Source organism: Pleurodeles waltl, chromosome 11 (genome assembly GCF_031143425.1).
Source record: "Pleurodeles waltl isolate 20211129_DDA chromosome 11, aPleWal1.hap1.20221129, whole genome shotgun sequence".
Lineage (NCBI taxonomy): Eukaryota > Metazoa > Chordata > Amphibia > Caudata > Salamandridae > Pleurodeles > Pleurodeles waltl.
The window spans coordinates 542,598,361-542,617,994 of record NC_090450.1 but is presented as its reverse complement, the minus strand read 5'-3'; the positions used below and the strand labels follow the sequence as shown (position 1 = coordinate 542,617,994).

The 19,634-nt window shown below is 41.1% G+C and overlaps 1 protein-coding gene across 3 annotated transcripts in view; it reads right to left on the bottom strand.

The window, feature by feature from the left end:
• Positions 1–19,634, bottom strand: part of HR (HR lysine demethylase and nuclear receptor corepressor) — a 316,649-nt gene that overhangs the window by 103,568 nt on the left and 193,447 nt on the right. For all 3 annotated transcript variants that reach the window (XM_069213971.1, XM_069213973.1, XM_069213972.1), the window contains exons 9-12: positions 14,500–14,621; positions 10,852–10,936; positions 10,092–10,255; positions 8,814–9,032 (exon numbers count right to left, since the gene is read on the bottom strand). In XM_069213971.1, the coding sequence (XP_069070072.1) occupies positions 8,814–9,032; positions 10,092–10,255; positions 10,852–10,936; positions 14,500–14,621 (590 nt within the window). The remainder of the gene's footprint in view (positions 1–8,813; positions 9,033–10,091; positions 10,256–10,851; positions 10,937–14,499; positions 14,622–19,634) is intronic.

Sequence of the window (19,634 nt, the reverse complement as noted above, 5' to 3'; positions counted from 1 at the left end):
CTCCCTGGTGGACTTTGGGTAACTGAGCTGTGCTGCATGATTCCCTTGGTTTAGGGGCGCTCCTCTATCACATTTCCCAGCGATGTACAGCTTTGGTACTCGTTCATATGATGCAGAATCTACAGGAGGCTGCATTCAGCAGCAAAAAAGTTAGTTACTGTCCGTATGATATTTCTGGTGCATACATAATCTTTCCGGAGATTCCTCACCACCATTCCTCCGCTTTGATGAGCTAGTGTTGTGGTTGTGATTAATAAGCTCCCAACGGATGCAATCATGTTATGTGCCATATTTGTTGCTGCTGTGGCTCTCTTGGTTTCTTGCCACACGCCTCAAAGGGGTACAGGAACAATATCAGAAACTGACACATGTAGACTTGTTGCTACCTAATAAACTCCCTTGACACTACGTCCTGAAGTAGAATCATGGCTGGAGTTCGTGGTGCTGGAGAGTCATTGCTGAGGAAGTTATCTAGTTCAGGTTGAAGCCCGGATGGATTGTTAAGAGAGAAAACTGAGGAAGATTATATACCCACCAGAAATATTGTTACAGAAGATAAGTGAATGTTTCTGTTTTATTTTGTTGCAAAGCCTAGTTCTAGCCTGTCAAGGGTCATAATCATATAGCGCAGTGACCCTGGAAGAAGCCATTCTTTGACAAGGGGGGAGGAGATAAATATAGCAAGGCTTTTCCTTGTGGGATCAGGAAACAAAGTGTGGATAACCTCACCTTTCATCTACCTTTGACACATGAAGGGTGTGGTGGAGTTTGTTGGTCAGGCTAGCTAAGGGTAAGAAACCCTAGACTCAGAACACAGGGGAATATGTTGTGATGATGAAGAATGAAAAAGTGATGCTACCTCATGATCACCAAGCTCTCTCTAACACTTCAACTCCAGCCATGCTCTCGGCCATTTTGACAACAGTAGGGTCCAATCTATCTCAGTTCATAAGGGAACAAAGCCAGTGTCTGCCCTATATGGATGCGCTAAGCTCTCCTGCCACTGTGAGAACAAACGCCTAGAACAGTTTCCTAAAGACATTTTGATTTTTGAGGACTGCTTAGCATCTAACTGTAGGCCTTTCAATTTCTTATATTCAAAGGAAGGATGTGCAGCATCAGAAAGCTGCTTGGACTCTGGTGATATGGGATATTTTCTGTATCTCGGCCCAATAGAAAGTAGCCTTTCAGTCACAGCCACTACCCTCGCAACGGACAGGTATTTGTTATTGTGTATCATTTGTGCACTACATGAGGGTGAACTGCAATCAAGGGCTTTGTATTTCGCTGCTGCCCCATTTAAATTAAAAACAAAGTTTATTTAGTAACCAAAGGCTACGTTTCTCTTCGCAGAGTAAAACGTGAGCAAGTACAGACTGTCTGGAACAATATGAAAAGAAAGGCGATGCTGCATTTGTGAGAGAAGGCCCGCATAGGTAGTCTGCTTTCAGAACAAAATCTACTGTCGTGCATCACAAAAGCCTTTTGTGTGCCAAGCCCTCTGCTATAATCAGCAACTCACCTGCACTGTCTCAAGCAGTCTATTTCAGTTCAGCGGGCATTAATGTCAGCCATACATGGAGCTTTTAAAAGGGAACACAGAGCTCCATCCGAGTGCCACTGTGCACGATGAGGCATACAGCGGATGTCCATCAATTAACATGAACAAGTCAGGCAGTGTGCGCCCGACTGTTCAGAGTCTTGTGCACAGTCAAGGGTTAGCGAATTCCTTATGCGCAAAGACAGATGCTGCTTACAGCGCAGTGAAAATGCATTACATGGCAAGCTTTGCGGATCGGGCTGAGCAGAATTAGTCGGCTCGGAGACCCCAGATTGCTGTAGTGTCCTTGCCTGCTTCATTTGCCGCCAGTGCTTGCAATAGTCCTGTGACACTTGTTGCCTGCCTGCCCTGAGTTTGAAGATTTCCGTGCATTACACTTTGGAGGAGCTACCTGGTTTTGGGGCGTCCTGGTGGCTATTGCCCTCCTGAATTTGGGAGATCAAGCCAATCCAGGAAGCCAGCTCTAGTGTCTGAAAATATGTGTGCAGCATCTGACCAACGCTGGCCTAAGAGCTTTGAGGGACCTGTGCATGCATCAGCAGTAGTGATTCCCTGTTGAGGCATCTGTAGGCAACAGAAAGAAGTTCTTATGTGTACTGCAACATGGGCAAGATGGAGCTGTGAGACACTATAAAGGGTGGAAACTATTACGTCTCAATTGCTGATTTGCATTTAAGGACCTTACTTGAGTATCTTTGTCAGAAGCAAGAGGTACTGTCAATAAAAGGAATGCCCAAGAGAAACACTTCAGAAGCTTGGACAGACCTACAAGGTTCAGATGCTGACAGAACTGCCTTTATCGTTGCCTTATGGCATAGCACTTGATCCGCTATTGCCGTTGGAGCCGGTTTTCTCCATTTGACTAATAGGTGTCAAAGCCCTACAATGGTTAGTGAGCTCTTGATCTGTTTGTTACTGGATGATACATTTTAAAGCAACTAAATGCAGTCAATAAGTGATCTGAGGTAGCTGGTTTGTCGACTGTTACTGCATCGTGACTCAGTATCCCTTCAGGAGGTGCTTCTTGAAATTCTTCACAGAATCAGGGCAAGGTTCGGGTCTGGATGGACATGGGGATGTTGTTCTAGTTCCTGGGTACATAGATTGCAAAGGCCTGTTGCCTTGTTTTTCCCTTACACTTCTTTGTCTTTAGTCTTATGGTGTCCTAGCTGGGGGTATGCCAAGAACCACCAATGATGGTGTGCTTATCAGTCAGACAGGCGGGGCTTCAGGTTGTGGAAGCTTTGTACATGATGCAGCTTGTTTTGAATATGGTGCAGGCTGGAAGGGGAGCCTGGGGTGTTCCATATGAATCAGGGTGTTATAATCATATTTCATGATTCCTTGACAATCCATGCCTTTCAGTATATGGCTTCAGTGGAAGCACTGCCTGCTCCTAAAAAATATTGGCACCCACATTCACAAAGGGGAAGGGACTGCCTTCCAGTTTTAAAACACTCATATATGCCCCTGCGACTCACTATCAGGAAGGGACGTCCTTTACACGCCCCTTCCTAATACCGTCTCACAAACCCTATTTTCTGCTTCCGTAATTGGTTAACGAATGACAAAATAGGGTTGGGTACATATCAAAATGTCATTTAGCCGTCACAAATGGCCCAATTCGCCATTTGTGACCGCTTTGGCCCTACATTTCTTTGTGAGCATTGTGTCCTTAAACACACACACACACACACACATTTATGCATTGTGATCTGTGACATATCCCCCTTGGAGCATAATTCTTACATAATTGAGTTTTTCCTCAAACGTTTATACCTCTTTTCGATATACCTGCACGTAGACATCTTATTTACCATTATGGGTACACTTGTGATTCAATAGAATGTGACATATATGCTTTTATTGCTGTGATAAGTCTTCCAGGTTGTTTTGGTCATAGGACTTTGCAACATGCCTTTATATCAACATTAGCACTTAAGTTGCATGACAACACAAGTTATTTTCTGTATGGGATAGCGATTTACTGTGTATGTGACGTCTTGAGGGAGATGATATATTTGAAAATGAGTTACTGCTATATATTAATACAAATGATGTTGACAATTAAATGGCTCGAGGGGAAATGTTTTTATGCCGAAACAATTAATTTTGTATATATTTGCAAGAAATTTTAAAGAATTTATGTAGAACTATGCTCTACAGCAGTATATTGATGTATATGTGGAACCGTTTTTATTGTACTAATTATCATCTATTTACAACATAGAGGACGCTGCAATTCGAGTACAACTAGAATGATTGCCAATATTGTACTTTGAAATTGGATCGAGGTATAGTATTGCCAACTTTTATAATAGGAAAGATGTGTGGACAATTGTGTACATTATCTACTACGAATGGGGATATGTCTTGATACTGTCATGGTGCCTGAATTGTGTCTACACTAAAGTCTAGGTAGTGGTCCAGCCCGTGAAGATCTGGAGCAGTGCAATTGAGGAAGGACTGTTTTTAAATCACTTTGGTGACAGGATACGGGTTGCCCAGTTGAAGGCATAAGTCAAAATCCATTGGCGTTCTGTTCTTGTTTGGTGCCTGCACTTGAATAAAGAGGATTATTACATCCTGCAGTGCCTGGCCTATATATATCGACGCTGTGCAGCTGTCTCGGTGAAAGAGGGGGTTTATATATATGTGTATATATTGAAAAAAACAAAGGTTACAGTGACGTTATAGTTAGGTTCAAATTTTACACGCACAAAACCATAGGAATTTGAAAGTTATTGTTACACTTATCTCAAGAAATAACTCGTGCCCTAAGGTAATTATAATTCGCACCCCCACCGTGCACAGGTTTCTCATCAATAATTTTACTGCAAATGTTGCAGTTATATTATGAATGATGTCATAGAAGATGTCATTACTGATGTAGTATGTGGGGTAAGTAGCAGTGCATTGCAAGGGTGCAAGTTATTTATAGTTACCCTACGGCACATATAATAGTATTTTGCGATGAGTATAACTATAACTTTATAAGGTTGGCTGCAGGGCCTGGCTTGGCCGCAGGGCCAGCACCTGGCCAGGCTCTGTGGCCAAACTCCCATGGCACCCAATTCCGTGTGGGGGTTCGCCTGCAGTTACGTCCTGCGGCCAACATCCTATAGGCACCTTGCTCTGCACCACACATGGGCTTTGGATGTGCAGAGCAGGGGTTGGCTGCAGAGCCTGACCTGTGGCCAGACCCAGCAGACAACCCCACTGCAGGCACCCACCACCCCGCACCTTGCACGTTGTTTGGCCGTGCTTGGTGTGGGATTGCCTGTGGCCAGGTCTTGTGGCCCACCCACCATATGCAGGCAACCCAGGATGGGGGAACACAGCCCCTCTCCTCAGGCCAATTACTGCTCTAGGGATCCCGTCCCCCTGGGCCCAACCAATTACTAAAAGGGAAGGGGATGATTTTTGCCTATATATATATATATATATATATATATATATATATATATATCACCCAGATCCCAAATAACCTGGGGCTTCCACCTTCCTCATATATATTACAGGACTGTTTGCTCAGTGGCTGCACAGCTGACACTGCTGTATTTTAATAAATCATTATGAGTGAAGATTCCATTTGGACTGCAATATCCATGCAGTCCTGAGATCTCTTGAGATATGCAGTAATCAGGTTGGATTTCCAGTAATGTTCAGTCCATCTGGATGCAATGATTTTCAACAGTGGATCCTGAAGTTTTCTTTGGAGTTCAGTGGTTCTTCCTTTAAGACGTGTTCCACAGAGAAAGTCTTCAAATCTGATAGGAAATGGTTGACAAGGCTGAAATGGTTGGCTACAGGCTGGGTAAATTTCTTTGTGATTGCAGAATGGTGTATGAAGGTCATTTACTGTTTCGCATACAAACTGTTTTTACAGCTACATTGGCACTGAATCACATAAATAATGCATGTAGATCGACATGTAAGAAGCTGTCTTATGTCATAGAGTCTTCTTTTAACAGACTTACTGATGATGTTTGTGAAAGGTATTTACATGTGATGCACCATTTACAAACACAGCAATGAACCCTAACATTTATAACAGCTTCCTTGAGTTCAGCTCGCACAACAAAAACTTGTAAATTAGAAGCTCTACGATAACCAATGACTGGTGGTTTTGGAAAAACCATTTGTAATTTTTCACAGATGGATAGTAAGGGAAATGTTTTTTACATTATGGCCTTTATTAGGACATTGCCAATGCCATACTGCCATCAGGCAGCCTGTGCGGCCTGAATCTCGCCGGCCCTATTTTGGCTTCCCCGCTAGGCCGGCGGGCGGAAACAGTGTTTCCGCCTGCCGGTCCAGGGGGAACAAGGCTTTAACATTGCAGCTGGCTCCAAATGGAGCCGGCGGCAATGTGGCGGTGCTGCGGGTGCATTCCACTGCACATAATTCGGGCAGTGGATTGTGCATGGGGGCCCCTGCACTGCCCATGCCAAGTGCATGGGCAGTGCAGGTGCCCCCAGGGACACCCTGAGTCTCCCATTCCACCAGCCTTTCCATGGCTGTGTTTACTGCCATGGACAGGCTGCTTGCAGCGCTGCTCTGGCAGATTACCCCCACCGGGACTGCCAGGCTGCAGGCTGATGGCAGCCTGGTGGTGTTGGCAGTTGGACCGTGTTAGCTCTGCCACGGCCATAATGTCATGGTTGGACCGCCACTTTGGCAGCGGTCCGACCGTGACAGGGTCATAATGACACCCTGTGTTTTTGTACTTAGGAGCTGATGAATGATAGTCAACCACAAATGGGATTCTATCATTTTTGTTTCTGCTGCTGGTATTAAAAATAAGTGCTTCCCTGGGTAACAGCAAAGACTTGTCCATTTGTTGCTGTATGATATGCATAGTCTCACATTTAAAATAATCTAGCAAGCTCCTGTAGATGTTCTTAACAGGTGGTATCCTCAATGCTGCAGGTGCGGTGTGTAGTGCATGCACCTCACAAAACACATTTTTGCGGTGACCATCTTCTTACAAGTGCATGGACATCGATGAGCAGCACTTTTGCCCCCAGTATGGAATGCCTCGACCAATTTGAAAGCACACCAATGCTGACCACAGCAAGATTCCTTTTTTCTCTCTCCAGCTTTCCTTTTTTGGATGTAGGTTTAAATCTATCCCTACTCGCTCCAAACCACGGCATGGACGACTAGTGACGATCTCTGGCAAAGAGCCCCCTTGAGGGGCCAGTCTGACAAGGAGCAAGTCCTATGATGAAGCATGACATCCAATCGATGTGTGAGGGCTCTTGCTTCTATCCATAGAAGTGCCTAGTGGTTTCTTGACATCTTTTTGGAACGATGTTCACGATGCAGCACTCACATCATGCAAACGCACTGATGTCATGCGTTATGACATCCCCGACGTACAGAGAGGAGCTTTCCTTCCTTTAAATAATGAGCGCATACTCCGAAATCCTATATCCGGGATCCATGGGAACTGGGAGTGGATGTAATGGCTAGCTGGGGTCTATGGAGTAGGACCTAAAGTCTTCAGTAAACTTTTTTGCTCCATAGCTCTCTATTTGCCTGCTCTATCATTAATTCAACTGTGTATTCCCTTCATAGAGTATGACACTTAACCCTGACCAACCTATGGATACCTAAGGGGTACAGAGAGCCTCTGGTGTTGAGTATCTATGCAATGTGATGTTTAAGACACTTAAGCATGAGTTGCATGATCACACTGATTGCAATATTTATCCACCTGAGGTGCCAAGCTTGTGGGCCACTGTCACACATAAGGAACAACAGCTCATTTTTTACGATCATTTCAAGTTGACACAATTTGAGTTTATATTGTGTGCATCTCTATGGGGGTTTAAGGAATAGGGGTACTTGCATGTTGGAACATCTGAATACATGTCAAAACTCATAGTCATAATTAAAATCTAAGTGCAGCGGTTATGGAAATAAATTCACCAGAGGCATCATTAGTGTTTGTAACCTTGCCAGGAAAGATCATAGCTAATAAACTCTGTGTGGTGTCTCACCCCAAGGAAATTTTAAGCCTTTTTTTGATTCTCGCTACTTAGCCTGCCACCACAGACTGTAGGGTTGACACCAGTGTTTTCTAAGCGATCCCTCCATTCGTTGGGTAGAGCCAATCTGGTGTCTAGCATCTAGACTCTAGCCAGGTGAGGATGCGATGATGAAGCATGCCACATGACTTATAGGGTTACCAATATTATGGTTGTCTAAGACTTCATTCAGGGTGTGCGTGGGTATGGGATGATTGATAGGGTTGAAGGCATCTGTGACATCCAGCAACATCAAGAGGCAGAAGTCATCCTTATCTGTGTTCAGGAGTGTGCCATCTACAGTGAGTGTGCCACCTACAGTAAGTAATGTAGCTGTCTCCGTGCTGTACCGTAATAACATACCCAGACAAGGGTCCCATGCACACTGTGGCACACAAAACAAGCTATATCCAACTGATGAGCCTTAGCCAGGTCAAAATTGTTCCTGGGTTGCTTATGTTACGGTTCAGAGATCACCATGCCCGGCAGTATGGGCTGGACGTTTTCAATTGTAGCAGGGTCAAGACTTATTTGCATAGGGCTGGGTCCAAATATAGGTGGCATGGTGCATTCCATCCACCACTTTTCTGTATGCTTCAGCATTATAAAAAAACAGATTGCTGGATGTACAGGAGATGGTTGGCACTCAGGAAAGGTAGGTATAAGGCTAGATACCAGAGAACTGTACAGTTTTGAGGGCACAGATAAAATGCAAGAGTAATGGTAGAGATCTTTATCAATCACCAAAGTCCAAGTATATTTATTCCAACAAAACAGCTCAAAAATATAGCCTCACTTTTAATTATCTCCCCACCAGAAACATATTTTGTAGGACCATATGATACACTGTCAATTTTACAAACTTTTCCTAGAATGTTAAGCAAGTTGGAAATTAGCTGCCCCAGCTCTATTCTCAACTGCATTTTGCGAAGATGAGGTTTTAGGCAACCATCTTTGGTCATCCTGTTCTGACATCCACAAAATACCAAGCTGTCCATAAACATCTGATTTTGCCATGTCACAGTTTACTTATCCATCCATGTGCCTGGGAAGTATGTAAACATGACATGGTTCTGACCTGGAGACCATTAGCTGAATCAAAAGGTAGGAAAAGTGTTATTTTACATTTATTAGCGGGCCCTTCATGCTTAGTTTCCCCCTATGATAATGGGTAGTTATGTAAAATATAATAATTAATGTAGGTTCCAGTGAGATACCTGGCACTGCCTCCAGTGCTCTTGGAAGCGCCTGTAGTTGGTGTCACCAGGGTCCTGCAGCCAGAGGATGCCTCCTTGATGTGGCACTGGGTACTGGAGGGATGATTCTGGGGGGCTGGAGCTTCGCACTTCCTGCGTGTCCACCTGCTGCCTCTCCTGGATCTTACGCTCCACTACTTGGGCAATGATGTTATCAAGGATGCTGCTTATTCTGTCATCCTATGTAGGGAAAGAGAGAAGGAAGGACTGTCACTGCCACAGTCAATTAATAAATCGTCTTTTGTTTATTGTCATCATCTCAGAACTTACCATCATCACTAGGGATATCTTCTTCCAACAACTCAGTCTTATTATCCTGGACCCCACTGTCATCATAATCTCACACCCAATTACCACCAGCCCTGCGCCTGTCACCATTAATGAACCACCATCAATAATGACTCTCCCATCAACTTCCCAAAGACCACCTTTACTCCCCAGAGTTATCAGCATCATTGCAGACCTATCACCATCATAACTGTATTGTGACCTCTGTGCCCATCATTATAATGTAGCCTAATATCATCACTGAACAGCATCATCCCCATTCTGGGCCAATTATTGTTCCAGAGGCCAGAATCATACTGGACCACATCATCATCAAGGTGTCCACTATCATCTCAGATCATGTAATTTTCCATAGGGTCATCCTAAACAGTGATGTTACAACATCTGAAGATCTAGCAAACGCCTCATAATCAATCAGCCCATTTTCATCTCAGAGCCGATGATTATCACAAAGAGGCCCTTCGTTGTCCTCAATTCTATCTTCACTATGCCAGGTGCTTACCATCCCCCAACTCATATCATAACCACCCAAAAGTCATGTGTTACCTGTGAGCCCCTCAGCACCACACCTCTACCTAGCATCTTCAAACATCATCATAAATAACAAAATTACCATTAAGAGGCCAGCAGCCCACAGCCAATCATCATCCCAGAGCCCATCACCCCATGAGTCATTTTCAAAATCAAATGACAACGTCAAAAGAAGTTGTTGGTCTGCTTCATAAATGCAGGTACTTCTGCCATGTTCTTATGCCAAGTTACCAAGATGGCTGCAATATTTAACACTGTTGTACACAGGCATTGCTAATCTTCTAGGTACAATAAATGTGGATTGTCTTGCTAATCCCTTGGTCAATTTACAATCCTGATATCTACTGGTAGCTGGTGAAGATGTATGTAGGCAATGCAGGAAAGGTTATGATGTTTACTTAAATGTGCTCATTTACTCACAGTGGGCAATGCAGAAGAGACTGGAGCAAATGCCATGCGAACCCCGGTTTGACCTAGACAGAGTTTGACTGCGGTGGATGTTAGGAGGTCACACAGGGTAGAGTTCTGTGCTGCTGCCTTTGGTCCTTCGTCGCTCAGTGATTGCTCAGCTGGTTCAGTGCATTCTGGGAAGAGAACACAAAACAGTGTCCATAGATCACCTTTGATTGCTGCAGGCTTCATCTTCTTTTCTGTCACAGTTTGCATGACACATTAACATTGAAAATAGATCAGCTTACAGATATTAAATACATGGCCACACATGTGATCAGGCATCATTCCTATCTAATAAGGTAGTTCAAGTTTCATGTCATTCCATTGTATAGAGCCTGGTTCAATGGAGAGTCTTTTGATCAGGAGTTGTCTGATATTCTCATGTCCAGTATCCTCATATATCAGGTGCCCTGTCACCCCCAGATCGAATATCCTGGATTGATGTGATTCCTGTCACCCCAGGGGATATGTTTGGTCTGGTGTTTGTCAATATAACCAGAAATTAGCAATTGAGGAATATAAGTCTGGACCCAAGTCAAAGGGGGTAGGTGATGTTCATGTGTCTGACTCCTATGAGTTAGATACATTCATATGTTTGTAATAGTACTATTGCCAAGAAACTGTTTGGTTTAAAATCCCTTTTACGCCTGTTAGGTATGCAGAGCCAAGAGTGTGACCTGTAACAGATGTCCTGCTGGGTGTGCCTATATCAGCGCTCTCGGCCTACCTTCTTTGATGACCTTTAATTCAGGCTTCTCCTCATAGTCACCAGGTTGGAGTGGAGGAGTCTGTGTTCCTTTAAGCTCTTTCTCCTGCAAAAACAATAGTAGTATACGAGTCACAATTTCCAACAATAAACCCATTCCGGAATTCATCTTTAAATACTATCCAGTACCCAGCTTTGATCTTGACGATGACCTAATTTCCGGTACACTGTAGTAACTGAAAACAGGATACATGCTCATATTTCACCATCTATTCCTGGAGAGTAAACCACGAGCTTTGGTCCCAAGGGAGTGGTGGTAATAGTGTGCTGATGGAGAAAGTGAATTGTAATAATGATAGCATGTGAGAAAGCCTAACATAATCTCTTTTCAAGCTTGTGGTTAATTTTTTGTCTTCGGATTTACCCTGCAGAATCCCTGTGTAGTTGTTTTGTGCTCGACAAAATGTACAGCAAAAGAGTGACAAGTATTCCAGTGTAGCTTGACTTCAGGGGCCTGCCTTGGGCTCTGTAAGATATCGGCTTCATAAAGGCATCCTGCTCCCAATTTAATTCACACATTCTCATGATCCTATGATTTCTAGTGTTGAGCTCAGCACAATATTTGGCTTGTGAGGAGAACAAGGGTCTCGCTCCATTGATTAGTCCCATTTCCAAGCTACCTTTGTTCTAAAGGCTAGTGGTAGACAGTTAAGAGGAAGTAACATGATCCTTAATTTTACCCTAAGATGAATACATGGGGTAAACGGAAAGGATTCAGTGTTGCACTGTCCACCCATACTTTGATCCAAGAGGCGAAGGTACCCCAGACAGGCTTTCTGGACATTATGGAAAGTCCTCCATTCTCCCCCAAACTCCTAATTTTATGCTGTACTTTGAGCTAAGACATTACTACTGTACTGAATTATGAAAGCACCAGCCAAAGAGACTCCAATCTGCCAGAGATTGACTTCTTCTCTGTGCAGCTTCTTAATCTAAACACAAAGGATGCTCATTTAAGAGCCCACATCATATCGCAGCACCACCTATGAACATGATAATTTATTTAGCATCCTTCATGCATGGTTTTCTTAAATCCCACTTGATTTTCCTAAAACTTATATGTGAATTAGGTATTTTCTGCCCCTGATTACAGTATTATCCAGTGGATAGTGTTCCTTTAGTCACACACAATGTGAGCTCATTGGAGGTCCTTCATTGATGGAATTTTTAGCTGCTGTAAAGAGTGCTAGGTGGATGAACCCCCATTCCAAATCTTTGCTGGAGCTGGGAAGCCTGATTCCATGGCTAACCGTTTTAAGAAAGTCAAAGGAGAGAAAGGGTTGCCCCAGCAACCATTTGAGATAAACATCTGCTGTGAGCAAGAAACGTCAAAGTACAGGATCTAGTCGTGAAGAGAGGAGTAAGTTCAAGGACAACTGGCATAGAACATGCTTTCCTGCTAGTCTGTTCAGTGGATAGGATTTCACCTTTAGGCTAAAGTAAACTAATAGTTTTCGAAGGTAGGTTTAGATCACATTAGTTTTTTTTGTTTTAATTTGGGACTTGATTTGGAAAAATAACACTTTAGCTAATAATTAAGGCTTCCTGTTTTCCGTTTTACTTATTTTTACAGATAAATACAGATAGAAAACCATTCATTTACCTGACTGTATTTATTTTTAAGTACAGAAAAATACAGAAAAAAGGTCTTACTTTTGACAGTTATTGTCACTCATGGGTGGCAGGGCAGTACCTGTGCAGATTGTCAGGTAGGGGAGTTAAAAAAGAAAAACAAAACATTTCCTAATGAAGTGTAAATAACTGTAAATGTGCAGATTGTTTAGTTTTCCTACAATATAGATGTTTTCCGATGATTGCATTGTACTGAAAAGTTCTAGACCCCATTAGGAATTCAAACACGAGTATATGTTTATTCGTTAAATAAATGTTGAACAATACCCACTGCAGCTTCATGTTTTCGCTAAGAACAAAATAAATACAGATAAATACATAAAAACTTAGCAAAAACTAAATATGGATAAATACAGACGGACATGTCAAAAAATAAGTACCATAAAACCTGGAGCCTTGTTAATACTAGACATCTGCATTTGCTATGTTTGTTGGGCTTTGAGAATTATGGATACCGTTCTATTCTATGTTATGGACTAGGGCCCATACTTATTCTTTTTTAGCGTCACATTTGCGTCATTGTGTGATGCAAAAGCGGCGCAAACTTGCAAAATGCAATTGTATTTTGTAAGTTTGCGCTGTTTTTGCATCAAAAAACGGCGTAAATGCGGTGTTAAAAAAGTATAAATATAGGCCTAGATTTCTTTTACTTCTCTTTTGAGATTGGAAAGTCTGAACCTAGTTACCTCACTATGTTCAATTTTACTTCATATTTAAATGTGTCTGTCATATGCCTAAAGGAGTGGAAATATACACTTAGCCAGATAAAATAGTGAGCTAGTTTTTTTAAAATCCAACATTTCCCTTTATGTACACTGTGTTTCTTCATTTCTTTATTTGATGGTAGAGCTGACCCTGCATTTGCTAGGCTCAAGTCAATCCTTTTGCCTTGGCAATGTTGACATACATCTCAAAACCTTTCTCGTGCCTTCAAGGTCAACCACTGTACCATATACTGTGTCTGTAAGCACCAGCCTGCCCCAAAACCCTATAAAATAAGATAATATTTGGTCAACGATTTAGGGATCCTCTGCTCTGTGGAAAGGCAGGCATTGACCTCAACATCCTCTGCTCTGTGGAAAGGCAGGCATTGACCTCAACATCCTCTGCCCTGTGGAAAAGAGGAAATGCCCCAACGGTATAGAGAAAAAGAAGGGCTCAGCAGGCCTGCTGGGACAACATCATATATAAGAAAGAGTAGCCAACAGGCCGCTGTATCAGCAATGCTTTTTATGATGGAGCAGAATCAATCATGTTGCTGCACCTTCTGATTTCTTCCCAGATGTAACCAAAACAGCAACATACTAAATTTTTCTAGAATATTTGTTTAGGAGCACAAGGAGAAAGGCACCCTTTAAGATCGTGACAGACCTCCTCTTTGGCCCTTCAGGACTACTTAGAGCAAAATCTTCCCTTGCATTAGAACCTGAAAACATATTTAACGAGTTAAAATTGGCGCTTTTTTTTGCTCATGCAATCAATAATTCCGAACATAAGTGGTAACTAAATCTGTATGGGTCTAAAAGTAACATTTGCACTGGCATTGTAGATCATCTCTAATGCAACATCTTTAAAGTTTTGATATTATCAATTCTGCCCTTTTTCAACCCAGCTGTAGCCGTGCTTAATTTGTTAAATAAAAAGGTGACGGTGCCCACGGCTCTCCTCTGAAACGGCGGCTGCTGCAATTTAATGTGCGAGCATGGAATACTGAGACAGAGTAATACTGAAATCCTTTCGTAACGCTTTAATTCATTTACAGCCACTCCTGCCCTTTCAGCTTACTCTTGCAGCTTTCTGCTTGCTCCCTGTGTGGCGTTTTTTCATTTTTCTCTTCCTCCGTCTTTCATATGTGCTTTTCGCTCACAGTAAATGCTTAAGGGAGAAAAATTAGTGGCGGCCCTCAAAAATAAGTGCTGGTGCCCCGCACCGGAAACCACTGGCTTAAATTAAGCACTGAGCTGTAGATGTTAATACCTTGGATAAGGAAATTCCTAGCAGCACTGCATCAGTCAGGAACGTCTGCCGGCAGTGGCAGTTTGCGTTGATATTGTACTTCACCCGCATATCGTGCATCACCTTCCACAGATGAGACAATACTAAGAACAAAGAGTTAAAGAGACATTAAAAATGTGGGAAATAAAGCAATGGCAGTGTAAAGATCACAAGTAAATTAGAAACCCATATACAATCAAAAGAGTAAGCAAACAAAGGGACAGAAGGCAATGAAAATTTGACACAGATGTTAGAGGAAACTAAATTAAGATCAATGGAGTAGGAGCAGAGGTTATAGGAAACTAGCTCACAGGTTTATATCAAACCAACCCAAGATCTATAGGGGGGAGAAAGACAAAGTTCATAGGAACCAAACAATACAATGAGTGCGGAGCAGACAGGACCACGAATTATACAAAACTGATCTAGAACCATGAGAAAGGACATCAGAAACAAAGGTTACAGAAAACCAACTCAATACTAAAGGTATGGGTTCAGGGGAAAACAGGCTATATGAAACCCACCCAAGTGCACAACAGGGGGCAACTAGATGGTTAGGCAGTATATAATCCATGAACAAGAAAGGGGAGGCCGAGGGACAGGGCTTATAGGAAAGCAGCCCAAGACAAACCGAGGAAAAGTAAAGAGACAATAATACTGAAAACTACTTTGAGACCAATTCAGCAAGACAGGGAGGAATAAGATTTATAGAAAAGCAGCCAAGGGCTGAGATATGGGGAAGCAGAGAGCAACAATGGCCATATTAAAAACAGGCATGCAGGCACCCCAATACAAGCCCAGGTGAGGGGACAGAGAGTAACAAGGGTTATATGAAAACAACTCAATATCAATTACAAGGGTGATAACAAACAATTCCAAAATTAAGAGACTGTGTGGCATAAACGAACAATGGTTTTGTTAAACCAACCAAAGACGATGGAGTAGGAGTAAAGACGATCAATGGTTATAGGAAACCTACAACAACACCAAAATGTAGGCGCATAGAAGAACACTGGGCCTGATTACAACTTTGGAGGAGTTGTTAATCCGTCCCAAATGTGACGGATATACCACCAGCAGTATTTCGAGTTCCATAGGATATAATGGACTCGTAATACGGCTGGTGGTATATCCGTCACATTTGGGACGGATTAACACCTTCCTCCAAAGTTGTAATCAGGCCCACTGTCTAATGGAAATAAACTCATGAGAGAACAGATGCACAAAGGGCCATAAAACCAGCACAAGATAAAAATGGGAGCATAGAAGAAACCCGTTTTTTGAATCCTGACCAAAATTAAGAGAAAAGATTTCAGAGAGAGCCGTGAGTCATACAGATCCAGTTCAATGCCCTCTGCATGAGGGTATACTCAACACAAGCATTTCCATCACCATGTCAGTCTCTGCTGGGAATCTCTTAAGGGAATAAGCAGCTGTACTCACTGACCCTTTGATGATTCTCAAAAAATACTCATATTAGGCCTCAATTACAAAGCTTTAATGAGGCTGAATTGTGTCTGGGATTGCTTATTATCATTCAAAGAGATGATGTGGTCAAGCAAATTGTGCCAGACTGCATCACTCTGGTGGGACATATTAGACTGACTTGCACATTACTGGCTTACTTTTATAATGGTGCAGTAAAAATTATGGGAATTGTACCCAGAGTAAATTAAAGCAATAGTATCAGAGGTACAGCAGCTCGGGCATTTGAATTACAGTTTTGTTCTCAGTTGTAGGAAAAGAATCCAAGAACATGACCGGAAAGGAGAGAAAAACAGAACCAAATGAGAACAGATCCAAGATAAGATAAGACAATGAAAGAGAAAGTAACACATGTGTGGAAAAGTCATATCAAGATCATGAGATGAGGTTCAGAGAAAAAGAAGTGGTGAAGGATACCAACCCAAGCAAAAGGGGGGAGAAGGACAATGATTTTAGGAAGCCAATCAAATGAAAGTGAAATAAGGGTAAATGAAAACATTACTAAACTAAGGAGAGAGCCGAGGTGGAATGGTGTAAGAGCAAATCAAACAGAAGACTGAGAGAATAGGAGATTGGAAAACAAAGGCTTGAGGAAACCAAGCCAAATCTAAGGGAGGAAGAGCAGAGAAGGATAGGGTATATAGAAGTTGTCACATTACATGATTTTAGTCCTGCAAATTCAGAAGAAAACATACAAAAAGTACAGTTATTAGCTCAACAAAATATTTACTTTCTATTAGGAGTTGAAGATGTTCTTTTACCAGTAAGTCACGCTGAATAGTAAATAGCTTTTAAGATTTTCAAATTCAAATTCCAACATTTTCACACAAATCTGGGCTCTATTTATTAAAATAATTTTAATACATTGTAATAGATATATTGATAATCTTTGCAGAATGCTACTGTTTATTAAAAATATTTCCTGGAAACAATGCATGCAAATTGATTTTTTAAGGATTTTTTCTTGGTACAAATGTCACTATAGGAGTAAGAAGTAAACACTTTGAAAACTTTGAAACAATACCAAAGTGGAATTTTCCACATTCTGTGACCATCACTTCTGTCTGCTACTAAATCTACATCCAACCAACAAATCGTAAAACAGAAGTTGCATTTGTCACCATTTCTTCTTTTAATGCGTTTTTAAATTATTCTTATAATCAAAATCAAAAACAGATACAGAAACAAATATAACAACATTACACATTTATTGCCAAAGAAATAAATGTGTACCTAATACCTCTACTTAATCCCCAATCAATCAAAATGGTGTAATGTTTTCTAGGAAACAGAAATAGTAAACAAACTATAGGGGAGAAAACAACAACACGAAGAACACATACACTGTCAGGGACAAATATGCATGCACATACATATACCATTAAAACCTTTGGAAAGGTTTCATTTTTGAAGTACATAACCTTTTTCATATATAGGTAGGATTATTATAAAGAAAGGGGGACAAAACATTCAGAAAATGTGTTTGCACCACTTCTGTGTAACCTAAAGCTCAAGGATTTGAAACTTGTCATTGTTAACTCCGTTTTTCGTTTGTCAGAGGTCAATATATTTTGTTCCCTTAAAGTGGGTAATGGCAACCCCTGTTACTTGCAAATCTTGGAAAGGTAAATCTGCTATATTAAGCATTGTGAAAAAACAATCTATAATGAAATATTTTATTCAGTTCTTCACTTTTGCTTCACTTTGCACTTCAAGCTCTTTAGAACTCAGTTTGCTAATCTATGCAACCAAAAGTTGATTAAATTATATATTTTAACATCTGGCAGCCTCTAAATTAGTATTAATGCAAGAGATCTGAACAGTAGTCCCTCAGTCAAACTCTACTTTTCTACAACAAGATAATTCCAAAAACATAACAGCATTGAGCAGTTCCAAAACATATGCACAACGTACCGCTTTCTTTATTATCAGCAAAGATTTGCATTTGTTTGACTCAAAGGATGAATTTCAAGTGGTGTCCATTAGGACTTGCATAGGATTTGGCCTAATATAGCAGAGATTCAGATTTATCTTGAAGAAAATCTGTAGGATTTCCACCATTTGTAAGGTCTCATTTTGAGAATGTAGGCCCTATATTCTCAGGTTGCTCCTCTGAATCATCTTCATTGGCATTTACATTTATGAATGGGAAAGCTTGATAGCACGCTGCCCTTAATCAGCCTAAATAGCTCTAGTTCTACATCTTTGAGGCAACTTTATCACGATTTGAATGAATAAAGACTTAAAGTAAATCTACCCTATGTTACTGTTCTTTAAGCATATTTTTCTGTCTCAGAAATTCAAAACATAAGAAGATATTTTAGACATTCTTTGACAACCTTCACAATCTCAGATGAATATAAATCCTTCCTATATTTTATTCCCTATTTTTCTTCAAGGCAGTATTTTTCCAAAGAGATCCCTCAAAATGTAAGGCAATCCGATAACCCCTATCTTCTCAAATAGGCCTTTATTGTTTTCTGAGTTTGGGTGATGGAAGGGGTGAGACCTCTTACCTCACAGTGTTAGGAAGGAGCAGAGAGGAAACAGCTTAGCTACAATCAATTAAATTAAAACTTGTTCCAGAGTGAAAAATAGGAAGCACTAATTATACAAGGATATTGAAATTAGCTAAAAATGGTAACGCTGAAACCTCCCATTTTCTCTTTCTTCCAAAGAGCAAGTCAAAGATTTCTAGGTGTTTGGCATCACTGACAGTGTATCTTTAAAATCTCATATATTTCCTCATTGTTTCTAGTAAGTGGTAAATGAAGTAACTGAGATATAATATATATTTGGGGAAGAAGACATACTTTAATTGTATTGTTCTTTCAACTTTAAATTAAGCCATTTATATTTCCATTGCTTGCAGTCCCCTTTTATTGTATACAAAATCAGATACAGGTTAATGAACATAACTTTCTGAAGACAGCTCACAATTTTTACCCCAGGATAGTTAAGTTCATCTTGTTCCCATTGTTTATTATATTTAGAAGATACTTTCTGAATCAATTGATACAAGGTAGGAAAAGTTTGAACTTTTCCCTACTAATAGTATGCCCCTAAATGTCACCGTCTTCTTACATTATTACAATGAATGGTCTCCATTTGAGTTACAGTAGCCAGAATGGTAGGAGGGATGGCACTGCACACCCACGCCTTGTAACTTTTTCTGATGGGAAAGTCTTAGACACTTACACTTATCTGTTCAAAATCCTAAACACGTTCATAGTAATATTTTGGAAACCAAATTTACCCAAAGGAAACTGTAGACATGCACAGTCAACTCTGTCAAAAGCCTTTTCTGCATCAATACAAAACGTGGCCAATGCACTGATTATATACATTATATACATCACATGCAACTTAGACAAGGTCTTCCACAAAGACTTCATGAACCTCTGAGTTAAAGCTAGGTAAATGAGACTCTTTCACCATAATCATCTGAGCCAGAAGACTTGCTGAATATTAAAAACTGCTTGTTCTTTTTCAAACTATCAAAAGTAGAATATTCATTTAAAAGTTCAAATCTTGTGAGAATAGTAGCATTGCTCAGGCTCTTACAAAGCTTGGAAAAGAAGATACTAATATAAAAGTAGCTGGTATGAGGTGTTAAAACTTGGCTTTTAATA